Source organism: Nuphar pumila, chromosome 3 (assembly GCF_984573655.1).
Source record: "Nuphar pumila chromosome 3, dmNupPumi1.hap1.1, whole genome shotgun sequence".
NCBI lineage: Eukaryota > Viridiplantae > Streptophyta > Magnoliopsida > Nymphaeales > Nymphaeaceae > Nuphar > Nuphar pumila.
Window position 1 is genome coordinate 77,988,163 of NC_143251.1, and position 21,657 is coordinate 78,009,819.

At 37.2% G+C, this 21,657-nt stretch overlaps 1 protein-coding gene across 1 annotated transcript; it reads right to left on the reverse strand.

The window, feature by feature from the left end:
• Window positions 1–545: 545 nt before the first annotated feature.
• LOC149843067 (uncharacterized) lies at window positions 546–20,086 on the reverse strand. Its single transcript, XM_090001684.1, has 2 exons — window positions 19,532–20,086; window positions 546–839 (listed from the first exon to the last, which is right to left on the reverse strand). Exons 1-2 carry the CDS (start codon window positions 19,915–19,917, stop codon window positions 701–703), a joined length of 525 nt encoding a protein of 174 aa, XP_089857810.1. The 5' UTR covers window positions 19,918–20,086; the 3' UTR covers window positions 546–700.
• Between the last annotated feature and the right edge of the window lie 1,571 nt (window positions 20,087–21,657).

Consider the following 21,657-nt stretch of genomic DNA (forward strand, 5'->3'; position numbering starts at 1 on the left):
CGCCAATAAAGGGAAGCTCAATGCTCCAATGTTTGGGTGAGATTACCTTCAGTTGTTAGGGTTCCTAGAACTCTTAATCCTGCCACACTGAATTCTACAAGTGGGCACTTTAGATAGTAATGAATTTATTTCTTTCAACAAATTTAATTCTTTCTTCATTCTTTTTCATTTTACTTTCTTTCACATTTAGCTTTAGTTGAATGGACAAATATATATACTACCAAAGGTGAGAAGAAAGCATCCCATTTTAGATGGCCAGTTATTTTGCCAAGGGGCTAGGGACGAGCTGGACAAAGCAAATTCGGCAGCAAACATATAGGTCAAATAGCTTTTTGACCAGATCAAAACCAGACCAGTGGCAAGCAAATTTATACAAGAATGACAACGAAAGCATTGGAACTCATGAAAGGACCAAGATGATACACTCAAAACTGAAGTCCCCAGTTGTATGCCGAGTAAAACATGCTAAGAACCAGTCAACACGATCATTATCATCAACATCATCACGCTAACAAAAATAAAAAAATGAAATGCATGAGCATGTGTTTTGAAAATTATAACTTCAAATAGAGGACTACAGAAGATGTCATACAATGTACACAAATTGTAAGAGCTCCATCAATTTGCTAATCTAAAAGAAGGAAATACATTAACTGCCTATGGCAACACAATCCTCTGCAAAATCTATCAGGTCCTAGAGTTAAACCTGGATCACACGCATGCAAATGATATGTTGCACTTGCCTGGTATCCATAATTGCCACCATAAGCTGAACTACAACCTCCAGCAAGAAGACTAACCGGCCCAGGGTTGGAAGGAGGTAAAGAGTACATTGACTTCTGTGGAGGATAAAACACATGTCAAGCATGCGAACACGAAAAGCCAGCCGTGATACACACCAAGCTATGTAGCCTATGTATGTTCTGAATGCCAAACCAAATGGCCCCCGTTGGTGGTGGTCTCGCATCATTTAATAAAAGTACAGCCAATTCTGACCTAGCAGACATGCTTAGTCGGTTGCCTAACTTTCTTGGTGGATGTTGACAAAATATATGGATTGTACAGGAACACAAAGTGGTGTCGCAGAAAAAAGAAAAGAAAAGAAACTGTTGATGTACATTGCCTCTTAGAGACGTTAAATAAGCATCAAAAAAGAAATTCTAGTGTCCATTTGTGTGTGTGTGTGTATGTATTCAAATAAACATTGGGAAAGAAACTCTAGCCTCGGCATATTCTTGTATGTGTATTATCAAGAAACTGCCCATCAAAACACCAAATTAGGTGCCTCTTAACCAGGCAAAAATTGAATTCCAAGAATGACCACGCAGGTAAAGAAAATTCTCGACATCTGAAACGCACTTCGAAGCTTAGCAACAAAGTAATCATGATCAATTTATATGACCGAGGAGCTACCACCAGATCATTATTATTTGGAAAGAAAACATCAACAAAGACTCAAGGAATTGAGACAGTCTACAGAAAGGACTTGCAAAATGCATGAAACAGAGAAATGAGCCCTCATCAAAACAGCTTAAGTTCAGTGTAGGAACTAGGCATATCCTGGAAAAGGTAAAAAATTCCAACTAATAAAAACCAGATAGGTCTAGATCAGAAATTTCCCACCTGGATCAAGCCTAGATCTGGTTTCGCAAAACCAGCCTGACCTACATCAAGGTCTAGATCTGACCACACTCCATTGAATGTGATCAATCTCCTTGGTGGCCCCACGTACTCATTTTAAAACTGGGCAGTGAATTTCTAACATGTTTTACCTTGATGATAGAGCATCATCAGCGATAGAGAACATTACCATGGATTTCGTGGTAGGTTTGTCCAGGACACGCCATCAGTATAACACCATTTAGGTCATCATTGATCGCCTTACGAAGTCGGCACACTTCTTACCGATTAGGGTGAATCAGACACTGGAGAGTCTCGCAGATTTCTATGTTGATGAGATCGTCAGGTTACATGGGGTACCTGTTTCGATCATTTTAGACAAAGATCTGACACTATAAGAAAAATGCGACGTAGCGACGGCTTTTTTCCGTTGCAACTTTGTGTCGGATTAGCGAGAGAATTTAATTCGTCGCTAAGATTTGTAATGTTAACGGATGTAGCAACCGAAAACCTCCTGTCGCTAAATCTGTCGATACGTAACGACGGAGTAGCGACGGCACGTTTTTGTCGCAAGACACGCGACAATTAGCGACGGATTTGGCGACGAAAGATTTCTATCGCTACCTAGCGACGACGTTAGCGACGGCAAGATTCCGTCGCTAATGCCTCTTGTAAATTTACGATGGCTTGGCGACGGAATAATTTTGTCGCCGAAGTCGTCGCTAATTTTTGCGTAAATCCCTAACTAAAGCCCTTTTCCCTCTTTTCCTGTTTCCTCTCTCCCGCCTTCCCAACGCTGCCCTCTGTCGCTCGATGCCTTCTTCCGCCGCCCGGCCCGGTGCCCTGCCGCCTGACGCCTTCCTCCGTCGCCCGGCGCACTCCCCGGCCCATCGTCTCGTCGCCCCTCGTTCTGCCCGGCCCGACGCCTTCCTCCGCCGCCCGGCGCACTCCCCGGCTCGTCGCCCCTCATTTCGCCCGGCTCGTCGCCCCGCCGATCAACACACTCTCCCGGCCCGCCGCCCGTCACCCCCCCCCCCCCCCCCGTTCTGTCGCCCGGTGCAGGTAAATTTTTTTTTTTTTTTCAGCAGGGGGGTCGCCCCCCGCCTGCCCCTTCTATTTTATTTCCGGCAAGGGGGTCGCCCATCGCACCCCACCTGCTCCTTCTATTTTTTTCCGGCAGGGAGGTCGCCCCCTATCGCGTTCTATTTTTTTCGACAAGGGGTCGCCCCCTGCTGCGTTCATTTTATTTTTTTCGGCAGAAGGGTCGCCCCCTGCCGTGTTCATTTTATTTTTTCCTACAGAGGGTCGCCCCCAGCTGTATTTGGTTTTTTCCGGCAGGGGGTCGACCCTCCTGCCTCGTTTGTTTTTTAATGTCAAGGGGGCGACCCCTGCCGCGTTTTGTTTTTCTCAGCAAGGGGTGTGGACCCTCTGCCTCATTGTTTTATTCGGGCAGGCGATCGCCCCCTGCTTTTACGGCAGGGGGTCGCCCTCCTGCCACTTTTTTTTCAGCAGGGGGGCGACCCTCTGCCTCATTTTTTTTTTTCGGCAGGGGGTCGCCCCCTGCCTCGTATTTTTATTCGGGCATAGGGTCGCCCCCGTGCCTCATTTTTTTTTTCGGCAAGGGTCGCCCCCCTACCTCATTTTTTTATTCGAGCTAAGGGTCGTCCTCGTGTCTCTTTTTTTCGGCAGGGGGGAGACCCCTGCCTCATTTGTTTTTTTCGGTAGGGGTCGCTCTGATGCCTTATTTTTTTATTCGGTAGGGGGATGCCCTCCTGCCGTTTTTTTATTCGAGTAGGGGGTTGCCCCCCAACCCCTGCTTTTTTGGCAGGAGGGCGACCTTGCCTCGTTTTTTTTTTTTTCGGCAGGTGGTGACTTCATTTTAACACAGTGTCTCTTGCAGATTTCTCAACGAAACCCGCTTGTGTCCCACCACCCGTGGTAAGTAAGTGACAAAAACAATGCAAATTGGGTAAATAGCCATGGTGAGTAAGTAATTTAAGTGCATCACATGTTATTTAATTTATTGGATGTAACACTTTACTGTTCACTCACTCACTTAGTTGTTGATATCTAGGACTGCTTTGTTGGAGTTTGGAGATCATGCTGAGCATGATTTTAATGTATGAGAATAGAAGTGTTCTTATTTTTGAAGTACGGATTCCATGCTAGGCATGGTAGTAGTTAGCGGGATATTGAAGTGTGTTTGTTGCAGGTACATGTTTGACATTTGTTTGATATGAATGATTTCGATGAATTATAATGTTTGATGTGATTGTATCCATGCTTGCATGTAGTTACTTTCAATTTGATTATGACTTTCATGTTAAATTGTATAATGAAAGCATGCTTCAAATGAATGTATCGTGTCATGAATAGTTTGCACATGAAAATATTAAGTTATCAATGCATGCATCATAATTCTTGTAATTGTATGACATCATATATTGCATGATAAATTTGATATTTTCTTCATCATAGCATTCTGATGGTTCTCTTTTAACTGGTTATGATACTATTCATAACATCATACGACAAAATGACTGCAAACCGTGAATGGATGTACCGTAGAATAGTTGACAATGAGTTATCGCATGAATATATGGATGGTGTTGAAAGTTTTATTGAATTTGTAACGGCAAGTGTCAGTACAGTGAATCCCACAGGTTAGATTAGGTGTCCCTGTAAGATTTGTAAGAATAATTGATTTGTAGAACCTCATGGCGATAGACATCACCTATACAGGAAGAGTTTTGTGAGTGATTATCAGAATTGGACGTTTCATGGAGAATAATTTAGAAACAATTTTGAAGCACGAGTGAATGTGGTGCATGATAATCCATATATGGATTTGATATTTGATGCCGCAGGAACAGAACTGGGTTCTGCTATGAGTCTTAGTGATGTAAGAACTGCAGTAGATGAAGAATCACCAAATGATGCAGCTAGTAGATTTTATAATTTACTTAGAAATGCTGATGAGCCACTTTGGAACGGTTGTTAAAGTCACACTATCTTGTCTGCAGTTTTCAACTAATGAATTTGAAGTCCGAGTATAATTTGAGTCAATAATGTTTTGATCATTTGTGCATGATTGTGAAGAGTATGTTGCCCAAAGATGAGAAATTGTCACAAAATTTCTATCGTGCGAAAGTTATGGTCAACGCTCTAGGTATGGGGTATAAAAAGATTGATGCTTGTCCAAATCACTGCATGTTGTATTTCAAGGATCAGGAAAACAACATATCATGCCCGTTATGTGGGCATCCTCGGTTCAAGCCAAAGACAAGAGGCAATGGTAGCACGAGATCAAAAACAAGTGGCATAAATAATAGGGTAACTTTATTCAAGTGTTATTGGTTTGATCCAACTGCAACAAGACTCGACAAATCCTCAAGCATTGTGGGGGTGAATCATAAATCAAGGTTTCGAACATATGAATCATTCATATTAGCATCGCAAGCTCAACAGGTTTATTATACTTCATATCCGAGTATAAAAAAGTCAGATAGAAATGAATGGTGGGCAGTTTGCAAGGTGAAGTCCAAACTATACCCTGAGTATGATCAGTTACAGGAAGACAAGTTAGCTGAAGACAGTGATTACTATCAATCAGATGATATCTATGACTTCTCTTATGGTCACGATGTTGTGCATGATATGCATGTCATATCTCCATTGGTCGATGAAACATTCATAGAAGAATGTGATCCAAATGATATACCAAGTGGATGGGAAAACAATGAAGAAGATGAAGAAGAAGAAGAAGAATATGAAAGTCAAATAAGTGATAAGGAAAAATTCTCAAGCTAGTGAGCAAAATCTTGTAATACAAACCTCTATTTGAATGTATTGCAATACTCGATGTGAATTATTTGAATTATTTGAATGTATTGTAATACTTGATGCGAATGAATGGGTTGTATTGCAATACTTGATGTGAATGATTTGAATTATTTGAATATATAGTAATACTTGATGCGAATGATTTGAATGTATTGCAATACTTGATGTGAATGATTTGAATTATTTGAATGTATCGTAATACTTGATGCGAATAATTTGAATGTATTGCAATACTTGATGTGAATGATTTGAATTATTTGAATATATTGTAATACTTGATGCTAATGATTTGAATGTATTGCAATACTTGATGTGAATAATTTGAATGTATTGCAATGATGTGAATGATTTGCAAGTATTCCAATGATTTGAATTATTTGAATATATTATAATACTTGATGCGAATTATTTGAATGTATTGTATGACATTTTTTATTTGTTAGAATATGGTTCGTGGAGCTTACAGTGGTCGTTCATCCAGTAGTAGCCAGGCCCAGCCTTCATCTTCACGGGCTCCTGTGATAGGTATATCATTTAACTAATTGGATGCTTGGTTAGTTGAAATATGTATTTTAAGAATTTCTAACGTATTTTATTACAGATGATGTTTTGCTTGTACATGACCCACCTACACCAGTTGATCATACAAGTCAGGAGCCAACACAGAATGCAAAGTCTTCTCAATCTGGCACAAGAAGACTCATTCGAATAGTGTATATCGATAATCGACCATAAGTATTTCATTTTCACTTATTGCATATCTTATAAATATTTTATATTGATATTTATTGTGTACCAATTCATGTGCAGCACGAGGTTTGAGCCACAAAAAGTAGTATGCGAGATTAGGAATTCACTTCTTCAACATCTATCAGGACTGGTCGCTCAATGGAAAGAGTATCCAAAAGAGGTGATAGGCAGTTGTTTGTCATAGTTAATATGTTTCATATTTAATTTTTTTTTATAGTCATGTCTACTAACTTTCTAAAAATATATATAGGCTTCGAATCGCTTCGCGACTACGGTGGAGGAACATGATGCAAGAAAGGTGTGGCAGAGGGTGGCTGTCAATCGATTTGCAGACATGCTGCACAATATGAAGACTGCAGCAAAAAAAGCATCTGGCGGAATAGATGATCCACTACAGTGGAAGGGCCATGGCTCTATTACTATCAGGAGAGATTATTGGGAGGGAATGTGCAACAAGTGGGCGGGGGATGCATTTCGAAATTGCTCTGCGAATGCTGCACAAAATCGAGCGAAAATGCCCGAAGCCCATCTACACACAGGTGGATCTAAGACTTTTGGGAGCCACCTGAAGAAAATGGTAACTCATCAATATATATATTATCAATTTTATAAGTATTGTTGCAAACTTGTTAACTAAATCTTTTATCATTTAACTTCGCAAGAAGCAGAAAAAGGAGGCATTGTACTATATAAGGATGTGTTTGTTGAAACACATAAATGGAAGACCACAGGAGACTTAGTATCAGAGAAGGCGAGAACGACAACGGTATGTATTTATTCTATTAATAATCATTGTAATATACAAGTTATGATAAACATTGTAATTCTTAATTATTAATGCATACTATAAACATTATTTTGTAGGAGGCATATGAGCAACATATGGTAGAGCGATATGGCGATGACTCTACTCAGCATCCATCATTTGATCCTGTAGCATGGGTGACTGCAGCAGGTGAACCCAAAAAGGGTCGTGTGTTCGGGTTTGGGAGTAATATGAACACCTCACCTGTCTTTGCTTCCTCCAGTCACGGCTCACAGACTTTTTCCGTCGATATAAGCTCCAAGCATCCTATTTTTTCTGGTGATGATGTACGCCAAATCGTTAAGGACACAATACGTGACTACTTCCATGAAACCATCGTCGACGTTCTCCGAGCTGAGTTCAACAGTTTTTTGCTGAACAGGGAAACTTCGATTGCAGGTGCCTCTCAGGTATGAAAGTTTCATGTGATATATTGCATGTCGTTAGATTTCATATAACTTTGATTGCCTTAACTTAGGTGCATTGAATATAATTTATTTTAGTATAATATTTTTACTGCCTTTGAACATATATACATCACGAGCATGGTAGAATCACATATACAGCTTTTTACTGCCTTAGAGCACATATGAGCATGGTAGAATCACATATAGAGTTTTTTTTACTGTTTTAGAACACATATGAGCATGATATAATCACATATACAGTTTTTTGTCTGTCTTAGAACACATATGAGCATGATAGAATCACATATACAGTTTTTTTTACTGCCTTAGAACACATATGAGCATGATATAATCACATATTCAGTTTTTTGACTGCCTTAGAACACATATGAGCATGACAGAATCACATATACAGCTTTTTCCTGCCTTAGAGCACATATGAGCATGGTAGAATCACATATAGAGTTTTTCTGACTGCCTTAGAACACATATGAGCATGATATAATCACATATAGAGTATTTTTACTGCCTTAGAACACATATGAGCATGATAAAATTACATATAAAGTTTTTTGTCTGCCTTAGAGCACATATGAGCATGATAGAATCACATATAAAGTTTTTTTGACTGCCTTAGAACATATATGAGCATGTTATAATCACATATTCAATTTTTTGACTGCCTTAGAACACATATGAGCATGATAGAATCACATATACAGCTTTTTTTTTGCCTTAGAGCACATATGAGCATGGTAGAATCACATATAGAGTTTTTTTTACTGCTTTAGAACACATATGAGCATGATATAATCACATATACAGTTTTTTGCCTGCTTTAGAACACATATGAGCATGATAAAATCACATATAAAGTTTTTTGCCTGCTTTAGAGCACATATGAGCATGATAGAATCACATATAAAGTTTTTTTTACTGCCTTAGAACACATATGAGCATGCTATAATCACATATTCAGTTTTTTGACTGCCTTAGAACACATATGAGCATGATAGAATCACATATGCAGCTTTTTGCCTGCCTTAGAGCACATATGAGCATGGTAGAATCACATATAGAGTTTTTCTGACTGCCTTAGAACACATATGAACATGATATAATCACATATAGAGTTTTTTTACTGCCTTAGAACACATATCATTCATGATAGAATCACATATAGTGTATAATTTATTTCAATATATTTTGTTTATCAATACTGACCTTTCTTTTCTTGTGTAGGTTGCTGGCGATAATCAGCGTAGTGGAGCTGAATGGACAGATCAAGGCAATGAACACGAAGATGCACAAAATCTTGGCGATGATTAGATTAATGTGTTGAATTTGTTCTACTTTCTTTTTGTTTCGAAAATGTAAATATTGAATTGTAAATAATTAAAACTTGTAAATTTTAAAGTGGAACAATTAATTGTTTTAGTTTCCTTTTATATGTATTTTTATGTGTACTTTATTTTTTATTCACAGAAAATATAAATTGTATAGGAAATATAAATTGTAGCACGAGAATTTTTTTCTCGATATTTAATTTTCAAATATTTTTTTAAATTTTTTTCCTTGTTTGCGACGGATTAGCGATGGATATATCTGTCGCTATTTATTATTACCGTTAAAGTTAGCGACGGATTAGCGACGGCAGTAAATTTGTCGCCAAACCGAAGTCATCGTTTAGTAACGACGGCCTTGCGATGAAAGTTGTCATTCGTTATTCAGTCGCAACTTAGCGACGAAACTGGCGACTGATATAGTATGTCGCTACGTAGCGACGAAATGGGCGACGGATATATGTCGTCGCATATTAGCATCGAAAAAATCATGATGGAAGATATCTGTCGCTACTTCGACGCTAAGCCGTTGCTAATCTGGTTAGTGACGGATTAGCCGCAGATTAGCGACGAATTTAGGTCGTCGCTAATCCACTGGTTTGTTGTAGTGTGAGGTTCACATTGAAGTTTTGAGGGCAACTTCAGAAAGCTTTGGGAACAAAGCTTAAGTTCAGTATGGTGTTTTACCCACAGACAGATGGACAATCGGAGAGGACTATCCAGACCCTAGAGTATATGTTATGATCGTGTGCTTTAGAGTGGAAAGGTGATTAGAGTAAGCATCTGAAGCTGGCCAAGTTTACCTACAATAGCAGTTATCACTCGGGTATCAGCATGGCTCCTTATGAGTCATTGTACAAGTGACCCTGTAGGTCCTCAGTTTGTTAGAGCGAGGTTGGTGATCGAGCGATCGAAATACCAATAGTTTTACAACATTACACGGATCAAGTGTAGTTTATTCGTAAGAGACTTTTGACTACTGAGAACCATTAGAAGAGCAACGGAGATCCGAAGTGCAGGGAAGTCGCATTCAATATGGGAGACCATGTGTTCGTCAGAGTATCACCAACAAAGAGCATGTTTCAGTTCGGCAAGAAAAGAAAGTTGAGTCCAAGGTATGTAGGACTTTTCCTCATCCTAGAGAAGATCGGAGGCACAGCATATAGACTAGCACTTCCTCTTCAGTTCATGAACATCCATAATGTTTTCTGTGTATCGATATTGAAAAGGTATGTGCCGGACCCTACGCATATCATTCAGTATAATGAGGTAGTGGTACATAAAAATCTCACATTCGAGGAATGCCCGATTAAGATAGTAGATCGGCGAGAATAGGTATTGCGACATAAAACGATTCTGTTAGTGAAGGTTTGATAGCAGCAACGTGGACTCGAAGAGTGTACATTAGAGCCTGAGGTTAAGATGAGATCAAAACATCCACACCTATTCGGTACGTAACCTTAACCAAATTTTGAGGACAAAGCTTTTTTAAAGGAGGGTGGATGCAATACCCATAATTTTTTGATGAATTTTCTTGAATTTTTGTAATTTTCTTATTGAATGATAAATCAAAAAAATTGAATTTAGCTAAGCATTTTGATATAGGGTATGTAGGACTTTGAAATTTTTTCTAAATACAAGAAAACACCCCTATATGCCCAAGGGTCTCATCGACCCTATTGAGTTTCAATTCTTCAAAATTTATTTTTGAAGAATTTGAATTAACCTCAGAAAGAATATTTAAAATAAACAATCAAAATATATAGATTTTTAAATTTTAATAGGTGACATGTAATTGAAATAAAGTCTAATTCAAATTTTATTTAATGCCATTTCATTTAATTTTATATTTGGAATTTTTAAAGAATTTTATTTGAATTTTATGTGAATTAATTAGGAATTAATTTAGTAAAATAGAATTTATAACTAAACTAAATTTTATAATTTAGTAGTAGTCCATAGGTGGGCCATCCCATCCAATTTAAAGTTTAAAATCAAAAAATATATATATATATAAGAAACTATAAAATCAAGTTTTAATCAAAATTTGCCTAATTCCAAAACAAGTTTTGAAAAGTCAAAACTTGCCTTATTTCATATTAGCCTCTCTTAGAGAGGAGCATCCCCTCCTAGAGAATTCTAGGTGGGGAATGGCTAGACCAAGGTAAGAAAAAAAAAAGATTAGAAAAAAAAATTGGGATTTGGAAACTAGCAGATCAAGGGTTGGGATTTACTCCAGTCCTTGACCCTTCCCTAAACCCTATAAGAATAGAGGAGGGGCTCACGCTCCCCCCCCCCCCCCCCCCCCGCCCTATTTGCATCTTCTGTGTTTGCTTTTTTTTTACCCTTGTTTTTCCTTGCTCCCTTGTATTTTATCTTCTTCTCCTTTTCTTCCATATGTGTGCTCCTCCTTGGCCCAATAAGGAGCACACTTAAGTACGTGTGAGGAGCGGGAGGAGATCATGGAGAGGTCGTTGCATGCATTGGATGCTCCATTCGTGCTTGGAACCTATTTTTGTGTACGTTGGAGCGAATTTTGCCAAAACGGTAGAGGGTCCTATGCTCTACATGTAAATCAAAATTTGTAAGGACGAATTCCTTCAATTTTTTATAAGGACATACCCCAAACCATGCCCCCTACGCATGGGTTTGGCTTAAAGTTGTCAAAATATAAGGAATAAAGGGGTTTTCGAAAGAAAACCCCTCTAAAATTCGGTTTCTTAGAAATAAAATTCATAAATTTTAGAAAATTCATGTATTACTTCTTTATTTTCTTGCAAATTTTAATTAGAAATAGTATATTAGGTTCACATGAATGTACTGTAAAAAATTGCATAATTTTCATTATGTCTTTCATAGAAAAATATGTGTTTTATGTTATTGATTTTCTCATTAAAAATTTGATAATTTTAGCAAAAAACATGATATATTTAATTGTTTTTATGCAATATTGTAGAGTATGTTCATGTGAATACTCTGGAATCATAGCATAATTTTTTTATTTTATTTCATAGAAAAATTATGTGTTTTACGTGCTTAATTATAAAATATATTGAATCTATTTTTGAGGAAATAGGCTTATGGGAGATGGGTCTATTTTCTAGCCTAACAACTGTGAAAACATGACTTGTCCATGGTAGAGTAGTTAGAATTAATATTTATGTGGTTTTTATAAATTTATGAGATGTATTAGTATGAAAAAAATGAAAGTATGAATTCAGGTGGCCTATTTTGGCCCACCCGAATGCATATTTTCTGGAATCATGTATTTTTGGCATGACACCTGACCAGTAAATTACTCCTATCTCTTTCGTCTAGAAGAGTTTTATGAAAAGTTTTTTTCGTTAAAAAGCTAACAAAATTTTACAACTATTGTAAAATTTTGAGCTTTTTTCATGAAATGAGCACTATTCTGTGACAGTCGGAACAGAAATGTATAGGTATACACTAAAACGTTTGTAACTCCCTCATACGGATAAATCTTTACAAACGAATTGCAGCATCAAAAAGCTGAAAAAAATTCCTACAAATTATGAAAAAATCAGCTCTGACTATCGAATTAAAAAAAATTGTAACCTCTATAATAGTCGAACATAGTTAAGTTTTTTGTAAGATGGAACCAATTTAGGAACCAACTAATGAATGCTTGCATAAATTATGTGTTAATATGCGTGCTTTTACGAATGGCTGTCACCCTGTATATGCACTGTTAAAAGTGAATTTTCTACAGGGAATCATATGCCCAACTATTGGGCATGAATTGAATGTTAAGCGAAGGAATAAGTCGGCCAATATGGCCCTTCGCTAATTAAGGGACTAAGATGTCCATTTGTGAATTAACTACAATGTTAAAAAAGATTATACCTATTGTAATTTATTTGTATGTCTACCTTAATGATGATGTTGATGTAAATGAATGGATGCATGCAATGTTTAAGAATTCCATCATTTTTTTTTCATATGCGCATATGATTGACAAGAATGAAGCATGAGTATGAATTCGAATGTAATATTTTAAATGTGCATCCATTGGTCCCTCAGTGGCTGAATCATCTTTTATGGGTTCGTATACGATGTTGCATGTAAATGACTTAAATTAAGAAGTAAAACATGTAACACTAAAGCAAGGGCTTATAAGAAGAGGGAAAGTGGTACTTATGGCTTTATGAGAACAAGTTTTGAGCACGGAAGGTTTCTCCTCCCCAACCATGAAGATAGGAAAAAGCCTCTGCACTAGACTGTGACGTAGATGAAAGAAACTAATAAGTGGAAGTTTGATGCATCGGGATGGTGGTGTTGAGAGCTTCTCTCGCTCTTGTTATCCCTCATCCGGTACTAAAGAAAGGTGTTCGGCCACGCCAAAGGCACCAATGTTTGAAAATACTGCCTACACCATGGCCCTAATCCAGGTATAAGCTTGTGTTTGTACCCATAAGGCTAAGAAGTGAAACCTAAATGAATGTGCATTAGATAGGCATGGCATGCATCATCTAAGAAATAAAAGTTAATTAAAGATAAGAATTGGCTTATGCATATGATCGGTTTCTGCAATGGTATGTGCATACATTTTTAGTTGTTCATGCAATTTAAATTATTTATGCTTTAATGAATGATGGATTAAGATTAGTTTCGTAAATGTATGCTTATATGAGATATTAGAAATGCATACTTAAATTCGTTGTATTTACTTTTGTTAAGCGCATGAAAATTTTAATTAATTTATGTTTACTTATTCTAATTTACATGTTCTGTATAGTTCTAACCTACTAAAACAAGTGTTGTCTGACCCTATGGATTTTGATATTTTTCAAAAAGTGAGTAATCTCATATGCAATGACGGGAGGTTGCGACGGGGACCGAGCCATGCCTTTCCCAATCTTTGAACGTTTTGGATTGAAAGCAATTTTAGTTGCTCAATGACTCTGATAATTTAATTTGTTAAATGGACATGTATATTTAATCTGGACATATATATTTAATCTGGACATGTATATACTTTTAATTCAATTTATGAATGTTTGATTTCTTATTTAAATGTGTGTATGGTTATGAATATAAATGAGAAGTAATGTGCCAAGTTTTTGTCCCATTTGATTTTTTTTGTTGCAATTTTATAAAAATATTTTATAGAGCATTTAAAAAAAATCATGATTTTCGGGATACAAAATTTTGGGTGTTATAACATAGTATCATAGCAGAGGAAAAGTGTGGCTCAAATCCTGTTCAGCTGACATCTACAATAAAATTTAATTCAAATTACTTCTGAGTTTTGCATAAATAGAATTTGTGTTCTGATGACCCTACTAGGCATCTATATTTTGATTTTAGCACAACTCATTCAAAATAAGCAATTTAGAACACATTTTTCATATCAAGCATAAAATAAATATAAAATTAGAACATACTCACAGCGATAGTGGTCGTCTGAATAGGATTTAAGCCACACTTTTCCTCTGCTTTGATATCAAGTTGTAACACCCCAAATTTTCTATAATTTTTTGAGATACAAATTTTTTTTATTTATCATTCAATAAAGAAAATACGAAAATTCAAGAAAATTTTTCAAAAATTTGTGGGTATTACATCCAACCCTCCTTAAAAAAATTTAACCTCGAAATTTGGTTAAGGTTACATACCGAATAATTATGGATATTTCAATTTCATCTCCACCTCGGGCTCTTATGTACACTCTTCAAGCTCATGGTGTTGTAATCGAACCTTCACTAACAGAATTGTCTTATGCCGCAGCACCTGCTCTCATCGATCTGCTATCTCAATTAGGTGTTCCTTGAATATGAGATCCTTCTTTACCTCTACCTTATCGTAATGAATGATATTGTAGGGTCTGGCACATACCTTCTCAACATTGACATGTGAAAAACATCATGGATGTTCGAGAACTGAAGAGGAAGTGTTAGTCTATACATTACGCCTATGATCCTCTCGAGGATGAGGAAATGTCCTACATACCTCAGACTCAACTTTTCTTTCTTGTCGAACTGAAACACGCTCTTTGTTGGCGATACTCTAACGAACACATGGTCTCCCACATCGAATGTAACTCCTTTGCGCTTCGGATCTATGTAGCTCTTCTGACAGCTCTGAATGGTCAAAAGTCTCTTAGGAATCAGCTACACTTGATCCATGTAATGCTGCAAAACTATTGGTGATTTGATCGCTCCATCACCAACCATGCTCCAACAAACTGGGGACCTACACGGTCTCCCATATAATGCCTCACAAGGAGCCATGCTGATACTCGAGTAATAACTGTTATTATAGACAAACTCGGCTAGCTTCAGATGCTTACTCTAATCGCTTTTACACTCTAAAGCACAAGATCACAGCATATCCTCTAGGATCTGGATAGTCCTCTCTGATTATCCATTCATCTGTAGGTGAAACATCATACTAAACATAAGATTTGTTCCCAAAGCTTTCTGAAGTTGCCCCCAAAACTTTGACGTGAACCTTTGCTTAACCATCAGACGAAAAAAAAAAACAAAAATATAAAAGTTTTTCTAAACAAAAAAAGAGGAAGAATTTTTTTTCTTCTCAGTTTGCAATTTTGGGGAAAACCACCTCCAAGAAAACCCCACTTTAGTTTTTTGGGGAACCATTTATTAAAAAAGAAAAAAACACAGACCCTGAATCGGGGTCTGAGTCCAACCACAAAAAGGTTGTCGGTTTTCTGGTAACCTATAGTCTTAAAAAAAAATATGTTTTGTTGTCGCCTAAAGGAACAAAAAAAAACACATTCAGTGTATATTTTTCTCTTAAGAAGCAGACCCATATCGGGGTCTGCATCTGCCTTCAGTCGTCGACGCTGGATTTCGGTGACCTTGGTCACCGGGATCAGATTTTATATATATATATAATTAAAAAAAGGGAAAATCACTTGTGCTAGCATGAGTCACCAGTGGTAAACACCAGGCTTCAACAAAAAAAATAGAGGGGAAAGTTTTTTTTCTTTCGTCAAGAGTTCATAAAAAAAAAGGGAGAATCATAATGGGTCATCGGTATCCGGCGATCCCTGGTCTCTGAAAGAAAAAAAAACAAAGGGAAAGAAGTATACTTATTTTTTCTGTCGCCACTTCGTTGTCCTCCATCACCCACCGCCTCGTCGGTGGTGCTAAAACATTCTGGCGGCCTAATCGGCCTGCCTATGGTGGAAGATCGAACACAAAAAAAAGATCGCAAAAGGAAATGAAAATTTTTTACAGAAGAGCATCGAACTTTAGAAGAAAAAAAATCGTGATTCAGGTTTCTTAAACATTCAGTCTATTTATACTGTTAAACAGGTAAAATTACCTTGCTACCCTTGGTCTTTTCTAAAATTTCTAGTCAAATCCTTTTCAATTCATTTATATATATGCCCTTATTTTTTCTTTTTAATGTCGATTATATCCTGCTACAATAAATTTATGTCTCTGTCCCTTATTATTTTTAAAATTGATGCTTGTATCCTCTGCTTTACAAAAATGACCCTTATTTTTTTAGTAAATTCCAAAAAGAGACTTGTACTCTAGAAAATATTCAAGATAAGGCTGTTATCTTTTTAAGATTTTACAGAAAACCCCTTAGTATCAGAGTATCTAAATTATTAAAAATCATTCACACTAACATTTGTAGTCCCTTTAAGACTCAAACTCATAAATGAATGCAATATGTTATATCTTTTATTGATGACTTTTCAAAATATAGCTATGTATATCTTATAACATGTAAGTATGAAGTATTAAAAAAATTTAAAGAATATCATCAAGAAGTCGAAAACTAACTTGGTAGAAAGATTAAAGTTTTATGCTTCGATCGAGAAGAATATACCTCAAATGAATTTTCTAAATATTGTAAGGCTAATGGGATCAGACCTCAACCTACGACTCTAGGCACTTCTCAACAAAATGGTGTGACTAAAAGATACAATAGGACCCTTATTAACATGGTTAAATGCATGTTATCTAATGCTTTAATACCCAAAGTATTTTAGGGAGAAGCGATACATACAACGACATATGTTTTAAATAAGATTTTTTGTAAGGCTATTGTCTCTACACCTTATGAATTATGGACTAGAAGAAAACCTAACCTAACTCACCTTCGTAGATGGGGTTCAGTAGCTCATATAAAGGTTATAGAGTTATCAAGAGATAAACTTGATACAAGATCTATAAGGTGTATCTTTATTGGATGTCCCAAATTAGGATCCAAAAGTTATATATTTTACCATCCAGATTAGTGTTTAATCGAAAGTAGAAATGTTATATTCTTAAAAGATCAAAACATGGAATAAATTATTTCTGAAATAAATGAAGATGATCCTCTTTATTTATATTATAACTTTGATGACACACAAGAATGTTTATGTAATGATGAACCATCTGTTAGTTCTCTGTCTTCTTCACATCAAACTTAGGTTGGTCACAAAAGGTCTAGAGATCCCTCGTCATACTTTATGTCTACCTGTTGGAGGAACTGTGGTATGCCTTAGTCCTTGATGACATGAAAGATAATCTATTATATAATGAGGTAATAAAATCTCGTGAGTCAACAGACAGAGTAAAAGTTATGGACAAAGAAATTAAATCCATTAAGAAAAACTAAGTCTAAGAATTGACTGATTTACCTGAGAAAAGGAAAGCCATTAGATGTACATGAATTTTAAAGAAAAAATTTAAGGTTGATGGTAGTATTGATAAATTTAAAGCAATGTTGGTAACTAAAGAATTTTCTCAGAAAGAAAGGTTAGACTATGTTGATACATATTCACCTGTTGCAAAGTTTACCTCGATAAAGATAATTCTCGCTATTATAGCTCATTACGACTTAGATCTAAATCAAATAGATGTTAAAATTGCATTCCTTAATGGTGAACTTAAAAAACCATTTTCATGGAACAACCTAAAGGTTATATTATTAAAGGCTAAGAAGATAAATTATATAGGTTAAAAACAAATCTATACGGACTGAAGCAATCACCATGTCAGTGGTACTTAAAGTTTCATAAGGCAATTATATTATTAGGGTTTATGAAAAATAAATTTGACTATTGTATTTATGTCTAAAAAGGGGGAGCAAATTTGTTATTATCTCACTATATGTTGATGAGATTCTTTTGACTGAAAACGATAATGATATGATTATCAAAACCAAGTCATGGTTAAATTTTTTATTCGAAATGAAAGACATGGGAGAGGCATCCTATATTCTTAGAATTAAAATTACTCGAGATAAAAAATCTAAACTTTTAAGCTCGAGTCAAGAAAGATATATAAATCATATACTCAAGAAATTTAAAATGAGTGATTACAAGCCTATTAGAACGCTTGTGGTAAAAGGTGTCAAATTAAGTAAGAATGATAGTCTTGGTGATGGACAAGAAAGATTGAATGTCCCTTATGCATAAGTTGTTGGAAGCTTGATGTATGTTATGTTATACACATGGCCTGATATCAGCTTTGTTGTTAGCCTCGTTAGTCGCTACCAAAGTAATCTTGGTTGGCCTCACTGGCAAGCAGTAAAAAAAAATATTTTGATATTTAAAAATGATTATAAACTTGAAATTATGTTTTCAAGATGATGCTTTAGAATTAAGTGGATATTCTGGTGCTGACTTTACATGCAATAGAGATGATAGTAAATTCACTTCTAGATATATTTTTCTCCTTGGAGGATGAGTAGTTTCTTGGTCATGTAAGAAACAAGGTTGCATAGCTCAGCATACTCAGGAAGCAGAATACAGTGTTGTGAGAGGCGTACGCCTCAGTACCTGAAGCGTACGCCTCAGAGGCGAGACGCACGCTCAAGGTACTGAGGCGTTGCTGTGATGCGCCCCTCATCAACCTCCGACCAATTGTGACCACCGACCACCAGAGTTGCTGTGCTGCAACTGCTGCTCAGTCGTCTCCGACCACCGGACGACCGGCATATCCCTCGCTTCCGTACCAGCTGGGCGGGTGGTCCTTCTCTTATTGCCTCCCCTCCTACCGCTTCACTTCCATTCCAGTTGTGAGAGGCGTACGCCTCAGAGGCGAAGCGCAGGCTCAACGCCTCGCTTCGCCTCATCGCATTTAACAACCTTGGCATAATATATTGCATGCAATGCTGCTGCCACATTTGTCGTTTGGATAAGCTGCTTCATTAATTATTTAAAGCAAGATATAACTAATGGGCTAGTTCAAATTTATTGTGATAACAAAGATGTCATATCTCTTATAAAAAGTGAAGTGAGCAATTCTAAAAGTAAACATATAATGATAAAATATTATTATATTCATGACATGATTGAAATAAATAAAATCAAAGTCAGTTACTTGCCTACAACTGATATGATTGTTGATCCTTTAACAAAAAACATATAAGAAGAAATATTCTCAAAACATGTATCTTGTATGAGATTAAGTTATGTCTAATATAACATATGACGGGATAGTAACCAAAATATACAAGTCATTCTAGAAATATTGATGCAAGTGAAGTACTTCAATAATGAAAGGCAAAATAATGCATATTGGTTATTTTTCACATGACAAAGTGAAAGATATTGGTCATACATGAAGAAGGTTAAACATGTTTCACGCATTGAGAATAGAGGTGAGCTCACTCTATCTTTATGCTTCGTTTGGATAAGGAGTAGGAGAAAATCAATAGTTTCCTTGATGCTGCACACCCTCCTTTATTAAGAGAGAGAGAGGATCTCACGTAACAACGTCAATCAAAATCTAAAGTTAGAAACCCCTCTAAAAAAAGGTTTGTTACAATACCTAGTATCATCATCTGTCCCCTCATCCTCACAGGCCTGCCCCACTGACCCCATGAAGAGGGCCAGGCTCAGGGCAGCCATGGAGATGCAGACGAAGCCGGCCGTGGTGACCCCGGACAAAACATTGAATGCCTTCGCCATCTTCGGCAATTCCTCTACCTGCACAGGCATGGCAGCAGAGACATGGCGATCGTCTTCCTTGAAGGATGACAATGAGGAAGCAGATGGGCAAAACTTTGGGGTGAAGGTGGTGTATCTGATTTTGGGGTTCCTCTTAAAATCATGGAATGTTCTTCGGATGGGATTGGAATGAAGGAACGGGGAGTTCTTGAAGAAGAATCTGTTCTGAAGACTACCATTCCTTGACCACAGCAAATGTAGAGTCATGTTATTCCACCACTGTGGAGAGAGAAGAGACAGAGAGAGGGAGAGGTGGTGGTTGTTATAGTGGGCAGCTGAAGAAGCAGTAGGGGCGTCGAATCAAAGGTTGCAGTTGTTTCATTGAGGAATCTATTCATGGTGGGTGGTGGGAGGAAGAAAAAGAGGAGAGGGTTAGGGGAGCTGCTGCTTTCATCTGGGTTTGTTTGCATTCCCATTTATCTCTTCTTCTTTTCCTTTTTTTTTCAATCAATTGATGGTGGGGGAGAGAGAGGAGAATGGTTTGAGTGGTAGATAAGATTCTTGAATTTGATTGGAATTTTTGAAAGTGTATCTTGGGGAACGGAGGAGAGGGGCTTAGACTTAGACTGGATGGTGGTGGCCATACTTTCCCCCCTTGACTACAAGCAGAACCCCGAGTTCGAGAGAGCGTCCTCGTTCTATCCATCCGCTGGGTCCGACCCTGGTTCATTTTTGCAACCAAAATCTAAGATGGATGTGGTTCGTTCTCACCGGTGAGTCGTGACCCCACCCCAGGCCGACATGCCCAGATCATGACCACATCATTTTTTTTTGGGCGGGCCTGGTTTACCCGGACCAAACCTTATAGGGTCCGGGTATGCTGACAAATAAGAAAATCTGATTAAGATCCGGGTTAGGAACTGAAGGTCCAATTAATTAATGCATGGACCCGGGTATAGTTTGTGAAATTTTATATTAGACTCAGGCTGGACCCGTGTTTTGATTAAGAACTGCAAATTTTCAATGTAAAATGATAAAAAACATTATTTTATCGGGTATGGTCTGGGTCAGGTTCGTGTAGTTCTTATCGGATCTGTGGTTTTTCTTATAGTAGACCCGTTTAAACTTGGGTTCAAATCCGATACCATACTCAAAAATCTGATCAAAGTCTGGTTCTACCTAGGTCTGAAACAAACCCAACCTGTTGACACCCCTAGCACTCTGCTAGTTATACAATGATACCACCGAGGTGGTTTCCCATGTGGTAGCTCAGGTTCCAATCCTTGGCTTAAGAGATATCCGGTAGGGGTCTGCCTAACCTCAGCTTGCCTTTAAAAAAAAAAAAAGTTACACAATGATACCATAGAAATTCAAACTTGCAACGTCTCAACCCAAGGTGATGTGCACTAGCTGCTCATACCAGACAAGGGGAGCGGGGGTTTGTTTTCCAACTTAAAACAACCATGAAACCTACAGGTGGCGTCTCTTGCTGCAAACTCTAAGCTAGGTGTGGGAGGTGATGAAGGTTTTCTACGTATCAAAAAAAAAAATGCCAAGGCGTTTATTGTGTTTTGGCAAAGGACAAGTTGAATATACTTTCGTTTTCCAAGTGAGTAGGGAGATCCGAGAATCAAGGGTTTTACCTTGAAGGCTTGTTAATGTACCGTACTGGCTAGTATAGGATTGGACGAAATGAACTAACAAAAACACACAGCACACTCATTTTGTTCATTCCTTAACAACTGTACTAAGTCCACTGTTTGTTTCAATCGTACACCAAAGTTGTGCTCTAAACGAATGTTGGGATTTAAATGTTCGCTGCTTGATGACTATGTGCGGACAACTTGGACTGACATAGATAATGGGTTGAATTACTTTATTTTAGATTATATGACCAAATCCACACACCTTTTACATGTTTTAACAAGTTTATTTTGGATTTTTGCATTGGATATGGATCAAATTAAGAATATATATCTAAAATCATGAATTTTTGTCAAATTGAAT

Coding starts and splice junctions, on each gene's coding strand:
- LOC149843067 (XM_090001684.1), bottom strand. CDS start 19,917: ATGACTCTACATTTGCTGTGGTCAAGGAATGGTAGTCTTCAGAACAGA. Junction 840..19,531: donor GGGACAGATGATGATACTAG/GTATTGTAACAA, acceptor TATCCTCCACAG/AAGTCAATGTACTCTTTACC.